Genomic DNA, 22,320 nt, shown 5'->3' on the forward strand with positions numbered 1-22,320 from the left:
CAGTGAGGATACACTACAAAACAATGTTCAATTGTTATATTTGGCGACAGTATTTCTGAGGAAAGAGTATGTGGGATTGTATAATACTTATGAATCACACACTTCTGCTCTCATCTTGAATGTAGGCTTATTCTAAAAGTACGAGCTGAAAGGGAAAAATTTGCTGAGAGCAAGTTTTCTTATGAATTTCACTCCTGGTTGGAAAAAAATATTTCATAGAATCATTTAGATTGGAAAAGACCTTTAAGATCATTTAGCCCAACTGTTACCCCAGCACTGCCAAGTTACCGCTACCCCACATCCCTCAGCCCCACATCTGCCCGGCTGTTAAATCCCTCCAGGGATGGCGACTCCACCACTGCCCTGGGCAGCCTCTTCCAACGCTTGACAACCCTTTCCATGAAGAAATTGTTCCCAATATCCATCCTAAACCTCCCCTGGCACAACTGGAGGCCGTTTCCCCTTGTCCCATGGCCTGTTCCTTGGGAGAAGAGCCCGACCCCCCCTGGCTGCCCCCTCCTTTCAGGGAGCTGTAGAGAGCGAGAAGGTCTCCCCTCAGCCCCCTTTTCTCCAGGCTGAACACCCCCAGCTCCCTCAGCCGCTCCTCACCAGACTTGTGCTCCAGACCCCTCGCCAGCTCCGTTGCCCTTCTCTGGACACGCTCCGGCCCCTCGGGGTCTGTCTTGTGGTGAGGGGCCCAAAACTGGACCCAGCCCTCGAGGTGGGGCCTCACCAGTGCCCAGTACAGGGGGTCAGTCACTGCCCCAGTCCTTATGGCCACACTGTTCCTGACACAGGCCAGGATGCTGGTGGCCTCCTTGGCCACCTGGGCACACTGCTGGCTCATCTTCAGCCAACACCCCCAGGTCCCATTCCGCCGGGCAGCTCTCCAGCCGCTCTGTCCCCAGCCTGGAGCGTCCATGGGGTTGGTGTGACCCAAGGGCAGGACCCAGCACTTGGCCTTGGTGAACCTCACACCATTGGCCTCGGCCCCTCAACCCAGTCTGTCCGGGTCCCTCTGTAGAGCCTTCCTACCCTCCAGCAGATCAACGTCCCGCCCAACTTGGTGTCATCTGCAAACTTACTGAGGGTGCCCTCAATCCCCTCATCCAGGTCACTGATAAAGATATGAAACAGAACCAGCCCCAATAATGAGCCCTGGGGAACACCACCTGTGACTGGCCACCAACTGGACTGAGCTCCATTTAATTTGCAATTGCTAAAATGCTGAAAAAATAAATATTAACTTATTTGGCTGTTCTGGAGTAATGGACCAACAAAAAGAATGTATTATCAACTTCCGTCACTTTGGGTATAAACTTTCTGGATTTTTGAAAATCTTCCTGCCCACCAGCCTGCCGCGCATCTGACATGGCCAGAGAAGGAGGGGAGGCCCGTGGCCACCCGAGGTGCGCAGCTTCCCCTGGGAAAACTGCTGCTTGTGCCCCTCTTCTGCCTCTGTGAAACCCGGGAGCCGTTCACGAGGCACCGACGCCAGCCTTAAACCCCCATTTCAACAGTAACAAAACCCTGGCAATCTGAAGGAGATTTCTGTGCACTGTGCATTGCAGACGCACTTCCTTGTATTTTTTATGTCATATATCATTTTTGCTTACCCATTCTTTTCCAAGTAAGCATGCCCTTTATTTTACATTTACTATTTTCTCCTTGTGGTTGTGGGTGCACAAGTTTTTAGGCCATCTCAAAACCTGCTGGGTTGGAAACACCACCTACCTGCCTCGATGACACTCTCTGTGCTCTCTGAACACCATTTTCTAAAACTTGTAAATTAATTTATGGCGTGCAAAATTTGGTCATGATATACCTGAGGTCTACAGGAATATGTTTTATTTGGCCAGTGAACCTGTTGCAAAGCACTTTTTTGTCCTTAGTCTTTCTCCAGCAGAAGGCCATGAATCTGATGATGTGAAGAGATCTCATAACTTTTTTTAAGCAGCTGATCACTAAAAATAGTTACATTTCAAATTGCTCCATACTAGCTCAACTGTGCGCACACTGGCAAAAACTACCCTCGTTACCGGGTAGTGTTTTAGGGTCTAATTTAAAAAAAAAGTTCCTCAAATCAGGCTGAAATCTAACAAATAGCTTTAGTGGGTAATGCTTTTGAAATGCATCCTGTCTGGACAGTTACAGTAAAAAATTATACACAATACAGAGGGACCAAATACTTACTGTGTAAAACACTATAAATTTTGTATCATTTTTCTATTAATAAAAGTTATAAATCATCATCTCTAAAAATGTTAGTTTCTTTGACGTTTCAAGCTGTTACTTGCAACAAAATTTGGCCCCAAACAGCATACGATTCACCAGTGTCACAGTTCTCAGTACCTCCCTGCACACGGGAGGGACTATTTCTCTACCGGCACTCACCGGAGCACGGTACTGCCTGAAGATACCTGAGCCCACCAGCACCCCAACACACCACGGTACAGAAATATTTTACGGTTAAATTGGCAGGGGGCCCCTTAGGAGGGACGTGATAGTGGTGTTTGCAAGGAGGCTGTGAAAAACACCCAGGGGTTTTGGTGGAAAAATCGAAGCTAAGGCGTTTAAAACCTTTGATGCCATAACATTCAGGTATCGTCTGTGCCACGTCTCCTGAACGCATTTCACATTATCAGGGACTTCCACGGTAGCAGCTCACTGGGATGCTCCCACGGATGTCCTTGACCGCAGGGGATGGGGAGGACGGGGCGCCATGAGGAGCTGAGGGCAGGCGGCCCCAGGAGGCAGAGGGGAGGAGACGCTCACCAGAGATTCACCAGGAACACGTGCTCGATCTCCTGCAGGATTTCCAGCTCCCTGAACACATTGCGAACCTCATCTCTTTCGATGCACTGCTGTTTGTTCATGTACTTCATGGCATACATCTTCTCGGTGTCTCTCTTCTGCACAATACACACCTAAAGTACCACAGAAGGGGAGGGAAAAATGAGATTTAGTGAAATGTTCCATATCCCCACTTGCTGGTCTACTGGGCCGAGCCCCACGGCGCTCAGCGCTTCCACCCTGCTGCCAAATACTCCTGATCCCTGGGCTGTGACTTGGGATCTGGGAGACGAGCATCCCTGCTTCAGGCGCAGTGTCCCCGGGCGCTGCACCACCCCACCCGCCTGCCTGTCACTGCGCACCCACACACGGGCTTCCCCTAGGACGTGGCGCACGGCTCCGGGGAGAGCTTTCCATCAGGGAATGGTGTCTGGGAGCGGTGGGGGAGAGCTTTGTGCTCCTCGTTGCCTCCGCACGGAGACCAGCTTTGGGCAATCACGGGGCTTCTCTCCCAGCCTTGACTCCATTCTGCTCGCGGCCGCCGGCTGCCAACCCCCAGCAGACTGGTTTGAATCTATTGCGTGTGTAGCTGTGCTCTGAAAGGTCAAAATAATCCTACTTGTTTTAGCAGAAAGCGATTAAAACGTAAATTTGTTAAAAACAACCAGAAACACCGTGCCCCTAGGAACGCAGCAGCACTCTCCTTGCAAGACCCCGTACCCCAGCACCCCTCCGGCGCTCCCAGTCCAGGCTCCCAGCCTGCGGCAGGACCACGCCACGGCCAACGCGATGAGTCCTCCCCTGGGCACGGGCCAGGCTGAGGACCGAGCTGGCTGCTGCTGGCCAGTCCCTGCCCGGTCTGCTCCCCACCGCACTGGCCCCCACGGCGTCTTCTCCCGGCCGGGCCATCAGGAGGCCATGGTGGGTCCCCACGCGAAACCTCAGCGTCCCAGTGCTGCTCGCAGCCGTCCCCGTCCTGGCACGCAGAGCCCGGCAGCCTCGGGCAGCAGCGGAACCCGGCACCCGGCCTTGGCACCCGCTCTGCCGACAGGCACGAAGCCCGCTGGGCTGGCACGGCTTTCCAGCCAGCATTGCCATCGGTGTGCCCCTCCTGATACTAATGACACCTTAATTACCAAGATAACTATATTTAAAAGAGCTAATTAGTTATCAAGGTAACTATTTTTAAATGAACTAATGAAATTTCTTCCTCTGGTATAATTACGTCTGTCCTCTTTTAATTATCAGGCATGCCCATTATTAGAATGCGCTGGTTATATTTTCTTTGAAAAATAAGTAATTTGGCATTTTGGTCATGCCGCCTTCATCTGGTGCGGTGCAGGGAGGGTGACCTGGGGGTGGCTTCACGCAGCTTGTTAGAGAGCGGGTCACACTGACGCAGCACGAGAGCAAGTACAGCACGTTTCTGTGGAGGGCAGAAAACACCGCAGACAGACGGGAGCCACCGAACTCTTCCGCACTTCTAAAATACTGCCATTAATAACCATTTGCAAGTGCTAATGGCGCATAATATAGTGTCATCGAGGACACATTACAGCAAGAAGGTGACAAAATAATAGGTGGTTATCGTTAGCCTGATAAAAACATCCCAATTAGTGATGCGCACAGAAATTACGGGGATTATTCTGCCATCGTCATTGCAATTATCGTAAGAACGGAAAATTACATATTGAAATAACTCCAGGCACAGCTCAGACCTCATGCTAAAGGCTCGCTCACTGCTCGGGCGGCTTGACCGGAGCAATGTTCTCTGGTGGCACTCGGGCACTGCTGGCAGAGCCCCCCGTGGGGGACGTGGGAGCGCGTCGGCCACGGCAGAGCGGGGCTCAGGGCGGCCAAACCCCAGCTCAGCCCCTACTGACCCCCGCTGCCGGCTGCCCGTCCCTCACCTGTGGCGGTGTTGCCGATGGCGTGCTCTCCCAAGAGCCGTGCCCTGCGCCGAGCTACGGCCAGGCTGCCCTGCCGCGCGCGCCTCCAAGCTATCGGCAAGAACCGGGGTCCCTGGCCCGACCCCCCGCATGGCACTGTCGCCCCCAGCGCCTGCAGGCGAGCAAAGCTCATCAGCTACCGCTGCCAGGGACTGCTCCTAACAGACACGTATGGTAAAACCCTGCTTCACGCAAATTCACAATAATGAACTACCTCGTCCAATGCAAAGCACCAGCAGGATCTGACCCCTGCCTAAAGCAGACTAAACTGGTTGTTCATTTAACAAACAAGGCAAAAATAACTTTATATTTCATAAATTCCTTCAGCAGAAAAGACCTAACAATATCCCTTTCAAACATAGTCATCTAACTTCTCTAAAAACAAACCTCTGAATAACAGCCATCCAGGCACTGAACAACACTCCTTCCTGATGTCAGTTTATTTCACATTATGGCTAGAAGCTCATTAATGTCTAAATTTTTTTATTTTTTTTTTTTTAGGTTGTGACTTGCAATATCTTAACAGGCATTGCATTTTATATTTATGTCATTTGCGTCTTGTTTCTCCGCAGGGAAAATGGAAACTTAGCACAATAAATGAGAAAATGATGAAAACTTCTTGTACTCTGTAATCATAATAAATAGTTCTCTGAAAGGGAACAGCGTCACCTACATACAAAGCAACGCCAGTTTCAGGCCCTCTGGAAATTGTTGTTCTCTGTTTTCTGGCGAAGAACACCAACGTGGGGGTGGATGGAGATGTCCCCCCCAAGGCTCCACGAGCGCTGGAGTGGCAGGGCAGCCCCTGGGATGAGCGGGAGGTGGCGTGGGGCGCGCGCCTGCGGTGCCCGCTGCGGTGCTCCCAACGGCACAGCTCCCGGGCGGCACAGCCGGCAGCCGAGGGGCAGCCGGGGTGAGAGGGCACGTCTCCGCTGCCCCTGGTAGGCTCTGTTTGTACCGCTATAGTTACCACAGCCATTAATGGCTAATGATCCCGTTAACACAGCTCCTGGCAGGGATCCAACGCGACTCACAGCAAGGCCAGGACCGGTGTCGGTGCTGCCCCGGCCAGGCTCGGCTGCCTCGGCCCTCTGCCACAGACCCTTTGTAAAACACCCCTGGTTTCAGAAACGCGTCCTCACCTCCCCCAGACAGCACTGCCCCAGTCTTTTCTTTTTGTGCTTCTCCGCTCATGCATCTGTTCCTGGGGAAGGAGTAAACGTCTACTTGGTAACAAGTCAGAGTGGTTTTTTAAATTAATTTCAGTCCATCTTCAAGCAGTTCTACAATGCAAAGCAACGCAAGAAAGCAGAAAGAAGAGACTACTTTGTCCTCATTCTGCATGATGCGGTCCCTCGCCGCACAAAGGAAATTTTCAGTGGTTAAATACAGCCATTAGAAAAAATTGTACGTAATGCTGCCAGATTTGCGAAGCAGAAGGCAGGCATCAGCTGGTAGTATATTGCTCAAGACATGGCACATGAAAGATTTAATAGAGTCCCAGATACCCTGAACATTCAGCTGCTGCCAAATGGTTTGTATACAGCTGCCTTTGCTTTTATTGCATTAAAGGCGTAAAGGGTTTGGAGCTTGCATTTGCGATTCAGGACATGAGATGTGCATTTAACATCTCCCAGTTCGATCTCACTTTATGGGGCCCCAGACAATGACAACGCCTGTACTGTCACCATAGCTGGCAGAGTCTTCTCATCTGAATCTGGGACAATCTCGGTCTTCACTCAACAGCCCCAGCTATCTCATCAATTTAGAGGGGACTAATGAGGCCCACTGACCTAGGTGGTATTAAAAACGTAACGGGCAGGGAAAACTGACTCTTGGCTTGAAATACCTTTCCTTGAGGTAGGAGTTATCATTAAAAAACGCAGTACGTGAGCAGAAGAGTTCAGAGCTGCCTCTCCGCTTTGTGCACAAAGTTTGTTTTTGTCAGAAAGCAGTCACGCATTTAGCCTGACTTCGTTTGACATCAGTGCAGCACCCAGGAGATTCCTGCCGGTGCCTCTCCCGAGGGCAGACACGCAGCGCTGCTCCTGCCACCCCCGCTGTCACGCCAGGAGAACGTCCCCAACCTCGTTCGCTGCAAAGCCGACCCTGTGGCTTCCCATTGCCAGAGCGTCTCCCCCTCTGCTGAGCTGACACTAAATCCGTCCCTTTGAACTGTCCCAGTAAGAGACAGAGAGAGGCAAGAGAAGAGCCGAAAAGTCCAGGGATGGGAAGCCAGGAGGAAGCCCCGCGGCAGGAGCCGGGCATCCCGCGTTGCGGCAGGGCTGCATTTCTCCTCTGCGCAGCGCCGGGCGCCTGGAGGACTCCGCCATGCCGTGCCGTGCCATGCAGTGCCGTGCCAAGCTCCGGCAACGCTCCCGGGAGGCAAACAGACACCGCATGGAAACATGGCACAGCACCCAAAGCTCACCTGATTTTCCCCTAGCGTCTGAAAATCAAAGCAGGGGGACAAAGGGACCAGCTTTAATTTGAGAAGAACGAACGACCAGCAGCCTCTGGAGCGGGAAGAGCTGGCAGGGCCCTGAACCGCTGTCCCAGAGTCAGCTTGGTCGTCGCTTATTTTCACTTGCTTCCAGCTGATCCAGGGAAAACATTAAGAATTTCAAATTTTATACCATAATTTAACATTTAGAAACCAAAATAAACAAACAAAAAAATAACACTAGGACTAAATAAGCAGAAGATAACTGAGGGACTTACAGTTTTGACCAGTTTGTCTTCTACTACCACCCCCACCATGACTGTAATTTGCAGGGATGAACCTTGCTCTTTCAGTAGGAAGCATACGCACCATTTACACCCTCACACAAAGCTGACTTTAGGACAAAGCCTCAGGCTAAACCTTATTCTGTAGGATCAAAGCACTCTCCATCACACTGCGGATTAAGCACCAAACGCAGAAACCAAGTCCATAACCTGCCAGGAATTATTTGGCTTCTTATTCCCCTGCATCACTCACTCAGCTCTTGCTTGCAGGAGTTATTTCTATTTTCCACCCAACCCTGGTGTAAGTCGGCGTGGAAGCGGAGAGCTGGGATTTGGGTGTGTTCTGGTGTCCAGGGGGCTCAGACATTATGTCCTTTTTGGAAGTTTTTTTTGTTCTTGTTAATTTAGGATACTTTCTTCAATCGTCCACATTTTTGCTGCTCTGTACGGTTTTCAGTCCAACTTGCTCTCTCTCAGGCAGGCTTTGCCTTTCCTCCTTTAGAAATCCAGGAACTTTTTTCCTGCTGATTCTGAAGGAATCAAACGGGCTGAAATCCCTGCTCAGATGAAAGGTCATCTAATCATTTAATAGCATGTCCTGAGTTATCTCAAACTAATTATAAAGGGGCAGCGCAATTTGTCAGGGCTCAAACAAAAGCAAGTAGTTTGCATTCTGGGCAGGATCTGCGGAGCTGATAAATACTTGAGATTGCTTGATCTCGGCAGCACAAAGATTATTTTTCCCTCTGCCAATGCAGATGTCCTCTTCAATCAAGGCACCCGCGATCCTCTCCTCTGCAGGACATTACCGTCACGTCGGATGCGGGTGCCCACAGCTTGGTGCACAAGATCTCCCTTTTGCTTCCCAAGATCTTCCTTTTGCTTCCCAACTGTGAGCAGCAGGTTTTCTTCTTGAACCTCTTTGTGGCTTCTGCCTGTGAAAGACGAGCCAAAGGCGCTGTAATCCTTACGTACACACTTTATTGACTTCAGCTGAGAGCCATCAGCAAGTTTCAGTGTACAAAGCTGGATTTCACTTATTTTGTTTTTAGAGTAGAGTCAAGGCTCAGCATCGGCAAGCGTTACGCACCAACGGCAAACACCTTAATCCTGCACAAGAGCAAACCACAGCTGAACATTGCTCTAGCTCATAAAAATGCCTACTTGGAGTGGTTGCACCTTGCCCACATATATTGATTTCTCCTCTAGCTTCTGCTGACTTCCCTTGGGTATTTATTTCTGGACTCCCCATGTGGAAAACCTACAAAACTCCAGTTAGATATTGAAATGGTTAAAAAAGTCTCCGTATTTCCCATTCTCCAGAGAAGAAAAGCACTGCAGTTCTAAGTGGTCATTCTGGAAATGGCTGTGACTCTGGGATGACGCATCGATCCCTCTGGCAGAGCTTATTTGATCCCAGCCACGTTCCCCAACCATTAATCACCAAGAGCAACAGTGTTCAGCTCACAAAAATAAGCCAACCCCAATGAAGTCATGAGGAATTATCACAAGCAAAAGCACAACCAGAATCTGGCCCTAAGCTTTTACCCAGCAAAGGAAATATCAGTCACCTCCAACACCAGCCACCTCCTGCACCAGTGGCCTGGGGCCAGGCGCTGCCTCCGCCTGAGAAAGGCAGCGCAGAAGACATGAAGCACTGGGCAAAACCCGGTCCAGCCTGCAGCGTTTCTGCTGCGCAAGCTCAACGAGACCTAGCAGTTGCTGTACCTGCCAGGGCCACCAGCACGATGTCCCAGCGCTGCGTCCCACCGCGATGCAGGCTGGACCCTGGCTGAACCACCGACGGTGCTCATTCTCCCCTTCGGGCTGCCGGGGCCAAACCCCTCCCTGTTTTCCGTAATATCTATATAGCTGCCATTTTACTTCAAAGGTTGAAACTTGAAATGTGAAGCAGAAAAATAAAATTGCCCATGGCACCCAAAAGCATCAGTAGGCTTTGGGACTGCCTGGGGAAAAGAGCCTCTGCTGCAGGGGACAGCATGGCAGCAGCCTCGGGAAGGATCTTGAGGAAATGGGAGATTTGCAGCCTCTGTAGCAGAAAGAGCGAAGTTCTTTGTTCTGAAGGGCCAGAAGCAATAAAGAAGCACTAACCATGATGTATAAATAGCTCGAGCGTTTTTGGAGAACCAAGTGCATTTTTGATCACCAAATGTTACAGCAGAAATGTGGAGAAAACAGAAAGAACTGGTAATTTGTGACAGAGGCACATAGGCACGTGCTTACTGCACCTCTGCTAAGACCACCCCGACTGCTGGGCTCGCGGGGAACGTCGTCTGGGTGAAATGCCAGTCACTCCAGTACGGCTGGAAACCACCCACAGGCGCCCAGTGAGGGTTTAAGACTTTGAAGACAGACTGCAAAACCAGCGACAGGCAGCTCTTCCTCGCAGAGAAGCGCGGGAAGATCGTGAGTGCTGGTTTCTTGCAAACCAGAGTTGGTCGAGCAAACAGACAGTAAAGCAGGTAAGAAAGGGTTTACTGTAAGTCATGCGTTGCTGCTCTGCTGCTGAAAGAATAATCTCCAATACTGGTTTTTAACAAGCCCATCTCCTCTAGACGGGCTTTCCTCTAACAGCTCACCTCTCGAACCAGGACAGCTTCACTGCTCCGAGTGCCTCCGTGCTTTAGGCAGCGGCTATGTCCCATCAGCTGGAGGGCAGTTACTGCCACGCAGGAAGAGGTGGAGAGGACTTTATTTGGCAATTAATGCCGTAATGGGCAGAGCGATGTCCGTGCGGGAGCAGAGCGGGCAGAGCCGCGGTGCCGGCGGTGGGCAGGATGGGGCTGCAGGCACCACAGCTATGTCCCTCCGGTCCCCCCAGCACAGCACCTCCGGGACCCCCCTGCTTCGCTGTTGGAGAGCATTCTGTACCAAGAGCTGCATGCAGAATCTTGCCAATTATAAAAAAAAAAAAATAAAAAATTCTCAGCTGCTTTCAGGAAAGTACTAAACTGGGATCGTGCTACCCTGAAGAGAAACCAAAGGCATTTGACACGGCCACGGTATCACCCTGCACAGGACGCAGTAGTGGTTACCCCGTCATTTACAGCAATCTTCCTATCCGCTTTGTATGATGGCACTGATGGTAATTCAAATACAATCTTTGCTGGTAATTAACATCTGTGTAACACTTGCAATTAAAAAGATAATATTAACTTGTTCTACAGTTCTCATAAACATCAAGAATAAAACCAGCTCATCAATTTATTTTTTTTTTTTTAAATAGCCAAGAGAGCAAAGCTTAAAGCTGCCTTCTAGGTGTATTTGCAGTGATTTAATTAAAATATCAGGGATTCATTAAGACATGAACCAAGGTGAGCAGCTGGATGAAGCTCTGCTGGAAGCATCTACCTCCTTTCCACAGGCCTGTCCATGACTTTATTGTCCGACTGGGAAGGAGCCCAGTGGCTGGGAAGGAGCCAGGTCATCCCCCGTGGCACTCCACACAAGGCCAGGCGTGGGCAGACACGAAGGGGATGGTGACTCTGCCAGGGCCATGGCCCTGAATCACCAGCACGGCCCCGCACCCCCCGGCTCGGGCTGCCCCAGCTGCTCAGCCGCTGCTGCCATGGACTTGGGTCCATTCCCAAGTCCTCCCTGTCCAGCCAGGGGCATGGTCCCCTGAGGGCCACAAGCAACGGGAAGTGACCTGTGCCAAAACCATCTGCTGCCTTCCCGTGGGGACACTCCCTTGGTCAAAAACTCCTTTAATCCCTGTAATTACCATGACGGCTCCCAGCTACTGCCTTGTGACAACCCAGGCACCTCCTACAAAGACACAAAAGCACATGAGTTATGGGTAGTATCAGGTGTGAACCTCTGCCGCTGACAACCTCTGCCGAAAATCACCTCAAATTTATCAAATCAGATTTATCTACCAAAAGCGTTCTCAAAAACACAACAGTCATGTTGACTCTGACAAAAGCAATGACCCGGCAGCTGGGTCCATCTGACAACACTGCCTGGCTCTGCAGATGTTCTCCTCTCCCAACACCCAGAAATGAGCAAATGTGGAAGGACAGACAGACAGACAGACTGATGTGCTCTCGAGAAGCACGGCTGGATGTGCAGCTGTGGGCAGCACGAAGCTGCGTGCCTTGGGCAGCATAAATCATGAACATAAAGTAAACTGATAATTACCTGATACCCAGGACAGTAAAATCAGCTGATCTAAGGGGAAAGGGCTGGGGCTGAAGACCACAGGTACCCCCACCCAGGAGCAGCCTCCCTACAAGAGCAGGCCCAGAGGAGGCACCCAGCATCTCAAGGATGCTGGTCCCTCAAAGGTGTTCCCTCTCCACGGTTGCTGACCCAGGGCTTGGCTCAATGGGCGCAGGAGGCTGGAAACGCTCAGGGCAGCCAGCACTGCAGGAGCCCGTGCAGCCCCTCACCGTCCCTTCAGGGCTGGTCCTGTCGGAGGGAGTTCTGGACAAGACGGAAGATTTCAGACCTGTCCCTAGAAGAGCTTCCCTGACGATGATGGTGGCCCAGTGGGCGATGGGTCTGGCGCAGTTCAGAGGGACCTCACGGCACCCTGCTGTGAGCCCGCGGCCACAGTGGGACCCCCGCAGCCCCAACGCGCCAGGGAGGCTGCGCCACCGCCAGCGGAGACAACTCCGGGGAGCAGGACTGCAGTTGCACACAACTTACCCGTGATGCTTACCCCACGCTCAGCGGGGACACATTACTATAATACTGTCTGATCCTGAATAACAACATACTTTGAAACAATCAAAAACCTCCATTGCTTGATGATGCAGCTTATTTAACCAGAACTTTGTTCTGGGAACAGTTTTGACAGCAGTGTCTCTGGCAGTGTTTTTCCCAACTATTATCTCCAGCACACAAAGACCCATTTAAAAGAATGGGACATCTGCAGCTCTGGTCCCCGCGCCAATCTGCACGGCAATCTTCTGTATTATGCCATGTTAACGAACCGGGCTCGGTGGCACAAACAGGCAGGCGGCTGCTGGCCGTGACGGCAGCGCTCCTCCACCTTCCCACATCTCCTCCAGCTTTCAGCCGTGCCTTTGCACTGGCTCAGGCCAAGGGCACTGCTCGGGGCCAGGCCTGCACGGCGGAACCTCCTGGCGTTCGGGTGCTCACCTGGGAAATTGTGTTCCTCACAGCAACGGACACTTCCCGGTGTAACAATCACATTGCTGCTCCTGCCTGCTTCCACACCCGCTCCAGGTGAGGTGCTGACACTCACAGACGGGGCACATGGCACAAACAGGTACACAGAACAGTAGAATCCCAGAATCCCAGGCTGGCCGGGGCTGGCAGGGCCCTCTGGAGCTCACCCAGTCCAAGCCCTGCCAGAGCAGGGTCACCCAGAGCAGTTGCACAGGAACGCGTCCAGGCGGGTTTGGGATGTCTCCAGAGACGGAGACTCCACACCTCTCTGGGCAGCCTGTGCCAGGGCTCTGCCGCCCTCACAGGAAAGAAGTTCCTCCTCATGTTGAGTTTGTTGCCCCTCGTCCTGTCCCCGGGCACCACTGAGAAGAGTCTGGCCCCATCCTCTTGCCCCCCGCCCTTTAGCTCTTGCTGAGCATTGATGAGATCCCTCTCGGTCTTCTCTTCTCCAGGTACCTCCTGCTGCTACTCTGCTCTTCTCTGCAAACACTCCCCCACCTCTGGGCCCCTGACGGACACAGCAGCGGGCACACCAAGGCCGTTGGACGATCTCCAGCCTCCACCGAGGGGTCCATGTTGCACCAATCTGCTGGGCTGCACCCAGGCACGGGCACCCGGCCTCCGGGGACACCCGGTACTGCAGCAGCGCTTCTGCAATTCACAGTTTCAGCCACTTTATAGGTACATCTCTAACAATAACAGCAACTATTTTAATAACACCGTCTCCCCTTCAGATGCAAAGGTCAAAACCAGAACCTATCTACCCAGATATAAAGCAAATTAAAAGGTTTAAAGTTGCGGTGAATGGAAAATGACTGCAACCCTCAGGAGCCACGCTGAGGTTACCAGCTCAACAAATCTGCCCTCATGTCTTCAAGAGCTGATTTTGTTTTCTGTTCCAAACACTTGCCACGTTTCACTCCTTAAGATATTTTTCATGGAGCCTTACAACTTTACTTTTTCCCTGCTGAAAAGTTATGCTTTATCACAAGATTGATGAAAGACTGGTTTGTCAGAACACCATAAATCATTAAAACCTCTTTAATTCAGTACTGCTGTTTGCTACAGCCAAGTTGTAACAGCAGCTGATAAAACTTTTATTCATAGCAAGCCTGTTGGTGTTTTCAGGTCGTGTCAACACTTCCGTTAAAAATCCCTTTCTCAGTTGCCTATGCTAGAAACAAAAACCTCTTCTGACCTAAAATAAAACCTGCCGTTAGAGATTGCACCTCAGCATACCATACATCAGTAGCTTCAACTCTGTGGTCTGAAGCATGTGGTCGTGTTCTCATCTCCTGCAAATCTGCAGACCTCCTTGAAGTCCAACAGACCCGTACGGATTTGTATCACCTACGAATGGGGCCAGCCCTCTGTGTACCGGGAAGGTAAAACACATGGCACAGGTATAGCTTGGAGCGTGCTCAAAACACACCCTAAACTAAGCTTCCACCTATTATTTTTTTTTTTTTCAGAATGAACCTCACTTCTGTCTTGCCGTTGACATAAATGGCACAACCAGCACACTGGAACTGTGGCAGGAAAAGCTCCCCTTATTGGCGCCTGCACACAGCAAGCGGGGAGCCGAGTTCTTCTAGTTGGCATCTGTCATGGAATATTCTCCAATTTTCCTGCAGGAGTTCATGAGAGGGGGATGCAGAATGTTATCTACATGCTCTGAATCCTATGATTTAAAGCAATTTTAGGTGGTTCAGATTGAGCACTTCCTTTTAATGTCACACTGAGAAAATAACATCTCGTCAGACATTAAGCAGATGTTTCTATAATCGAGTTTTGGATATGGGTGATTATTTGACTTGCAGCTCCAAAAAACACATAGACTTTTTCACCTCATGAGAGACATTAATCCAAATAAACAAGGAAAAACTAGAGAACTGACGGCATACAAACCTAAGAAACAAAAAAATAAAAAAGGAGCATTTTTCTTTACTTTTGTTTGCCCTCGTTCTCCACCCTCTCCCCTCTTGAATTCCAGCTATACAGTTTCAACATTTGATAGAAATTATAGGCCATCAGATATCTCAAAATCTGGTGTCTTTACTATATTTTAAAGCAGAAATGTAGGCATTTTGGAGTATCCTTTGGTCATTGTCTTGAGCATGTGTCTGGTGTGGCGTGGCCGGGATTTGCTGACCTCCGGGGCCCAGCGTAGCAGAGCCTCACTCGGGAGCTTCCCAAGTGGAGGGAACTGTGTTTCCCACCGCACAGACGGCTCTGCCGAGCGCGGGGAGGAGGACAAACAGGGAGATGTGTTCTGGAGCTGTCACGCTTCCTACGGAAAGGCTGTTTGGCATCTAGATTTTTGTGTAGCTTCAATCACATGCTCGTTATCTCTGCTGGGCTTTTCTGGCTTTAATATTATTTAAAGAAGAATGATGAAAAACCAGACCAACTTGCAGAAATCCCTGAAGACGCCATGACCCGTCTCCTTTCTGCCTTTTGGATATATCCAAACCTGGATCCACCATTTACTCCAGCTCAGCAGCACTCCACGGATTTACACGAGGAGCTGGTCCCCTGTATGTAACTACAGATAACAAGTCTTTTCTGAATAAAAGGTGGAAAGTACGTCTTCCTATGGCTGACATATATTTTGAGTTAAATCTTGTATTTGGAGTCATCTTTCATACAGCCCTGATTACATCCTGTGACGTTTTATATGCTGGTCGAAGAGGCAGAGGAAAAGATTTTTTTAGTTACGTATTTGATAAAACTTGGGAACAGAGAGAAATCTAATTATTTCCAATGAAGAATGGAGGGTTTTATTTAATCTCTGAATGTAAATTAATGTTGAAGCTCTTCCTGATCCCAAGGCAGGAACACTTACTGTGCTATTTTGAAAAACCTCATCACTCGTCTTTAAACGGCGCTGCCGGGCAATGGCATTGAGAGCGACGTGGCCTAACGTCTTCGTTTCTGTGCTGCTGCTGCAACACGCCTCCCAGGCACCAAAGTTTCCATTCCGTGCTGAAGTAAATAAATATAGGTATAACTTTTCACCTAAGAAAAAAGGGGATACTCATGTTTCACAGTGCAAAACCTTCAGCGGGAATTAATGCCACCTGCAGCCAAATGCTTAATTTTTCATTGGCAGAAGCCTGCTTCATTGCACTGACGCGTTTACCACCACGTGGCAGCAAAGGGATCTGCCCTGGTAGACATCTCCTCTAGTGAGGGTCCTCTGTAATGAAAGACCTTGTTTTACAGCACCAGGCCAAGGTATTGCAAACGAGCTACCACACCACAGATGCTCGTACCTAAGATGCAGCAAATTGTGAAGTGACTCCCAGTATAACGGTGAGCAAAGCTCACTCTGGTTCATTAAAAACAGCTAATGTGCCAGAGTGATGAAAACCTCCCACCTTTACCATCAGCTGTTGGGCTGCCAACTGTCTGTCAGGAATCAGAGTAACTGTAAACTATTGTTACTTGACAGCAAATACCTCTGTACACGTACTGTGCACGTTGCACACAGCATTAATTCCTCCATCAACCGCAGCACCCCTCTGCACGTTTAAAAACAGTAACTTGGCTGGATGGAAGTTTGGCCACATTCAAGTCCCATCTGTTCAGATTTGCTTTTCAATATCGCTTTAAAATCCCTAGTATCTTTCCCTGGGGAAAAAGGACAGTTCAAACATAGACCTTGTAAGACTTGACCAAACATAGCTTTATTTTCCCTTTGTCCTACATGCCCAACACTCAACACAGAACATGTGAAGGGCCACCAACAGAGACCATATGAAGGAACTATCAAAGTACACAAACAGAGAAAGCATCAATGAGAAAGCATCATCTTGGAAGTGAGAAGACTAATGATAATTTGTGGTTAAGACCAACTTATCATGCCTAGCACAACTCTATTAACTACTGATGAATTTCATTGTGACCATTGTTGACCCTTCCTTCAGAAAAAGCAAGAAAGCGAATAATACGGCAGCTCCAGCATCTACCTCTGCACATGTAGGAACTCAGTACACAAAATATGCTGGGTCCCTTTTCCATGAGCAATCTCTTGCAATTCTTCTAGCAATTGATTTCTGTCATGGCTGGCTGGAGAGAGCCGTGTTGCCTGGAAGAGACAGCTGTAGGGGCTGGGGAGATGGAGGTCCCTTCCACGTGGGGGCACAGGGGCTGTGTGTGGGCACGTGGACATGGACATGGACAAACCCCCCACTCCTCCTGGCTGGTCTCCTTCCTCCATCACTGCAGCCACCCCACCGGCTGAGCCAAGCAGATGGGTCATCAGTCACAGCAGACAAGGGGTTGCCTCCAGCCTGTTCCCAAGGAGCCACAGCACTACTCCACAAGCCTTTCTATCAAACCTACCCAACAGTACTTAATTGTATCATATCACCAAAATGAAGACATACGCTCCAAGCATTCAAAGGCAGAGAAGAGGATCTTCCTACTGCGGCTCACCCATTAGGCATCTACAGAGCTTTTATGCTTCCACTCATTAATGCTGCTGAGTTATTCACCATCCCTCAAGCAGCCCATCACCAAGCATGTCTCCATGAACATCAGACAGCATTACCGAGCTGAGTCATCGCTACGACTTCAGCCTGGCCACCCAGACGAGCGAGCAGCCACCCAATCCAGCCCTGCGTGCCCAATGGCAAGCAGATGGATTTCGTGGCAAACTGTGCTCACTGGATTAATGGGACGGAGCACCAGGAAGGGGCAGATCGGCAGATCAATACCAGCTCATCGCTGCCACCGAGCAGCAGTGCTTGACCATGGCTTAAATTCTGCCTCAATCCTGGAAGCATCCAAGAAGAGGAGCTGCTGCCCACAAAGGTCTCAACTGGAGCACTCTGCCCAGGAACAACCCTGCCCATCTATTCTCTCTGATACGCCCAAGGATGATAGCGGGGGGCTAAAATCTACTTTTCTCATCTTATGCAAGTGTTCTCCTTTAAGTTTGTATTTGAATGTATTTCCCTGCTGAGGAAGTAAGGTAGAGCAGAGCAGGGCTGAGAGCCCGGGGATGCAGCGCGACGCAAGGAGCTCTGCAAGGAGCACACGTAGGGCACACGCAGCAGCCTCCCGAGCTACGCGTCGGCCAAACAGCTCCTGCACCCGTCCTACACGGCACGTATCAAACCGGCAGCTGGGAAGAATGGGTTGGTGGTTATTTAATCTCCAGCGTGGTTTGGTTTAACTGCACCATTTGCTGAACAGGAACAGATAGATACTTTATACTGCATTGCCCTTTATTTAGAGGATCTTTTAGCACTTACTTTTAAAAAGAATTTTTAGATCAAAAGTAGTAATACAGCACAACAATCTTACTGCGACTCTGAGTGAACAACATCAACAGAAGGATTCTTGATGGATTTTGTACAGAAATAGTAACTAAACGGGAGGTGACAGTGAAAAGCAGAGACGCAAAAGACTTCTCTTTAATAAATACTGTTTCTTTCCTTTTCTTTCTCTAAAAAAATCTCATGTGTTTACAGTCCAAAGTGTTTTCTTGAGGGAGGTAGAATTCCTGATCAGGCCACAAAAATATAATTCATCGCAAGTGTGACAGGTCAATAAGAATAAAAAAAGTATAAAAGATTAGAAAAGCATATTGCAATTGTCAAAGTGATAACTATAGTTAAGGTTTTATTTCAGAGAAAAAATCTCCAGTTTGTGTGAAAATGGAAAGACTAAATTTAGAACTCATCAATGTTTTCGTTCCCATTCTTTTAATTTTATGAGACTATTGAAGCAGATATAGTATTTTTGCTATCCACATTATATAAATGAACACGTCTAGAGCTTTTCGGCAGGTGGCCCTTGCCGGGTTGTACCTGCCGGCCCCTCGCTGCCCCGCCAGCACCGGCAGCGCTGCCGAGTGGCCACGTCCACCTGGGCTGGCCAACAGTCTTACCGATGGGGAGTCAGTCGGAAGAAAGCAGCACTCGGGGACTCAAACCCACCGCAAATCACGTCCTCTTACTTATGCTGCTCACAAAGCTTGTTCTTTATTTCATGGCCACTTTCTCAGACGCTCTTCACTCGTGACAGGCTGAGCAGCTTGGCCTTTCCCTCTGCCCGCTCCTCGCTTCCCTGTTTCCCCAGTGCCGAAGGCAGTATTTAGCAGAAAGATACAGCAATAGACACCAAAAAAGAGCAGGCACCTAAATGACAGAATACACCTGAGGCATGAGAATTAGTCATTTCTGTTTCTTCCGCCCTAAATCCATCAGTCTGGGGCAGAGAATGAAACGAGAAGCAGCAAAGTCCCAGTGCACGACTGGTGACAGTGTGCTTGGACCCGGTAGGAAGCCGGTTTTCTGCTTCTGAAGAGCAGCGGGGTCTGCAGGACACGGGGCGGCACATGCCCTGCTCCCCTCCCGTGTCCACATACGATCACAGAATGGGTTTGGTTGGAAGAGACCTTTAAGATCACCAGGTCCAACCATTGACCCAGCACTGCCGCCCCCACACTCGTGCGCACTGGGTGCTCCATGCAAGGGACCCAGCCAGCTCATCCGCTGCAGCCGAGCCAGGTTTTCTGGGTCTGTACAAACATTTGCACCGCACTTGGCTGAATTAATTAATTGTCAGGGAGAAGCCAGACAAATATCAAGCTTCTGAGAAACTGCAGAGAGCAGCAGCTCTTCGTCACTTGTTACTGGCAAAATGTCACCCTTTGTGCAACAAACACGCATTCCTGGTTTCCTTAAGCGCTTCCTAATGAAGCAGGTATTCTATATAATGCAGGTCAGTTTTTCAGGAAGCTTGCTCCAGGCAGTCAGAGAATGAAAACACTCAGGAAAATATCCAATCTGCTGCACTTTGACAATTCCGGCTGTTTTCTGACCACAGCCCGTGGGCCTCAGATGTCACGGCGTTCCCGCACCACCCAGCTGCACAAACAGCAGCACCGTGCCCACTGAGGACTCGGCAGCACGCTCGGACACGGGGGGTTCACTTAAGCTGAGCCACTGCATGAAAAGGGAAGGTGTATCTGAAATGCTGACCTGTACTTACAGCAAATGACTCCAGGATCCTCAGATTTTGTAAGGCACGTGCTCAGACATAATGATTTTAAGCAACGCCATAAATAAGCAGGACTGAGGCTAACCTGGCTAGATTCATACAACAAACTGTGAAACTGTCACAATACCATTAGGTAGCGAGACTGTAAGGCTCTTTTGCTTCCCAGGGAAAAAGAGCTATAAATAAAGACTGCCTGGAAAACCACAGCCCTTTTACAAAAGGACATCTGCCAGCAACACGTCCTGCCACTTCTGAAGGACAGACACCCACACGGGGGGACACGGCTCACTGCACAGTTTAAGAAATAGCATGCAGTTCAAATCCGTAATGCTGGTGCTTCCTCCCTTTGGGAGATGCACAAAAGGAAGGCAGCACCTAATAGCCATCGTAAGCTCGGTGCGTTTGTGCAGGTATGAATACATACACATGTGCACGGATCTACCTACCTACCCATCCTCGCTCTCCCGGTAGAACCCAGTTGCACAGGCCAGGGTAACACAAGTAAAAATCCTGGTTTACTTTCCAGATGCAGTTCCACGACAGTAAAGCAGCATCTCTTGACTGCACCACTACTGAGCTACCACCTGGGACGTGCTCGCCAGCGTGGGGACAGGGTCCAAAGGCCAAGGTGCACAGGAACACAGGAGAAGGAGCTCAGAGGCTGCTGCAGGGGGTCACCAAACTCTGAAGCCATGCAAAATAGAAATGGCACATAAGTAGAAATGAAACAGAAAGGGTACATAAAACCAACACAGAGGTCTCTGGGGACTCAGTGGCTGGTGTGCAGCTCGGGGCAGCTAGACGCTGTGCAATACCATGGTCGTGGGAGGGAGGAGACTCCACCCCGAGCAGAAGTAACACGAAATGCACGCTCATGGTCTCCCAAACGTTGTCACATCAAATACTCAACCCTCCATATAACCTTTCTGATCCACCTTGAAAGGTCTATTCCATAACAACAACTTTTCCACATCCTCTTTTTGCCTGTCCCCAGAATCCATCACCACAGTTCATCTGAGAAACAAGGCAAACCACTACCTTGTCCTTAAAAGACTGGACAACCGGGAATTTCAAAGCAGAAAGGCAGGCAGGAACATTGGGAGGAATAAAAGCATATCACGTGCTCATCAATGCGAAAGATGCTTCCTAGGAAGTCTGGCCATGAGAAGGTTCTGTCCCATGGCAGGTCCAGCCCAGGTGCTGCAGTTGACTTCTGGTGCACTCCACAGGCGGCAAGCCTCTCTGACTCTGGCACAATGATGTCAAATCTACCATTACAACAGTGCTTTCTATTGCAAATGTACACCACTTGCATCAGTTCCTATTTATATTTCTCACGTTGCATTTTTTCTTCATTGCTGAGACACAGAAACTCTCAATTGCCGCCTTCTGGCTTGTGGGCAGCTCCCGTATTCACCACAGAGAAACCAGAACAGAACTGGACCCAGTGCAGCTTTATGGATTTCTGTCTGCACAACTACCGTGAGATTTGGATTTGGTTTTAAGCGGCGCACAGACACTTCCATAGGAAGTCATGAACTTCAGACTTTCAATGCTGGTCCAACCCACAGGAAGAAATACATCACGTGCAGAAAAGGAGCGTCTCCCGCAAACATCATTGAATCGTGGTGCTGCCTAGGGTAACAAAACGGCTACAACCCATAATGCTCTGCATAAACCCAGACAGTACTTACGTTAATAAACTATTATAAAAGCGCTTAGGGAATATTTGCTGTATCATGCTGATATATTCGTAATTTCATAAGAACAGAGGACATTGTTCCTCATCATTTATGACATTAAGTGGTTTGTAATTGGATTGTCCAACCATGAGCATTAAGAGAACATCCCAAACTCATAAGCTGCAGCTTCCAAGGGCCTGTAGATGACTTCGATGTCCAACGGAGCCTCAGTTTTATTGTTGCCAAATCCCGCATCTGAAGCTGAAACATCCCATGCTCTTGGTTCAGTTAACCAGCTTGTGGGGGTGTGTTGTACGACGGCTTGTCAGAACAAAAAAAAGATCCAAATGCTCGTCATATTTAAGCCACTGAGAAATTTATAATTAACATTAGCAAAGCGGGGCATTGTTTTTTTACTTTAAAAATAAGACTGTTTTATGTGGGCCAGGTGAGACCAGCAGCGTGGTGTGTGCTGCGCGGCTGGCAGGGGACAGGCAAAGACACCGCTGCCAAGGAGAAGGCACAGCCTCGGGGCTTAGGGAGCACACCTGAACTGGAGTTCCTCCTAAGGGTCATGCTACAAGAAAAATAATCAGATTTCCAATTATTAATCTGATCAAGTGCCAAAATATTCTGCTCTTTGTCCTCACAGATGGATGATATTTGAAATTCGGTAACGTCTTTCGGTGGGGTTGCTTCGTATCCATGCCACCCAACCCCGCGCTGCCCTCTGCTCTCCCACTGGCTCCTTGTGAGAGTCCGCGAGACTCCAGCAGAGTACGGAAAGCTCCCATGTGCAACATCCCCTCCGAGACCTTCAGCTCTCCGTCTCCTTACGCCGTCATTAGGTTGGCCCTTCTGAACACAAGGGTCAGTGTCTGATTCAGGGACATCTGCCACTCAACAGACAGCATACGTCAATCCATAACAAGGTCCCCTCAACCCAAGGCCTAGAAACGAGATTGCATTTGGGGCTTAGGCAGGGAGGGGTGGGGGTG

The 22,320-nt window shown here is 49.7% G+C and overlaps 1 protein-coding gene across 3 annotated transcripts in view; it reads right to left on the bottom strand.

The window, feature by feature from the left end:
- STK32C (serine/threonine kinase 32C) overlaps window positions 1–22,320 on the bottom strand; it is a 95,185-nt gene that overhangs the window by 13,136 nt on the left and 59,729 nt on the right. For all 3 annotated transcript variants that reach the window (XM_054207482.1, XM_054207484.1, XM_054207483.1), the window contains one exon: window positions 2,776–2,927. In XM_054207482.1, the coding sequence (XP_054063457.1) occupies window positions 2,776–2,927 (152 nt within the window). The remainder of the gene's footprint in view (window positions 1–2,775; window positions 2,928–22,320) is intronic.

The sequence above is a fragment of the Rissa tridactyla genome, chromosome 6, assembly GCF_028500815.1.
Source record: "Rissa tridactyla isolate bRisTri1 chromosome 6, bRisTri1.patW.cur.20221130, whole genome shotgun sequence".
Lineage (NCBI taxonomy): Eukaryota > Metazoa > Chordata > Aves > Charadriiformes > Laridae > Rissa > Rissa tridactyla.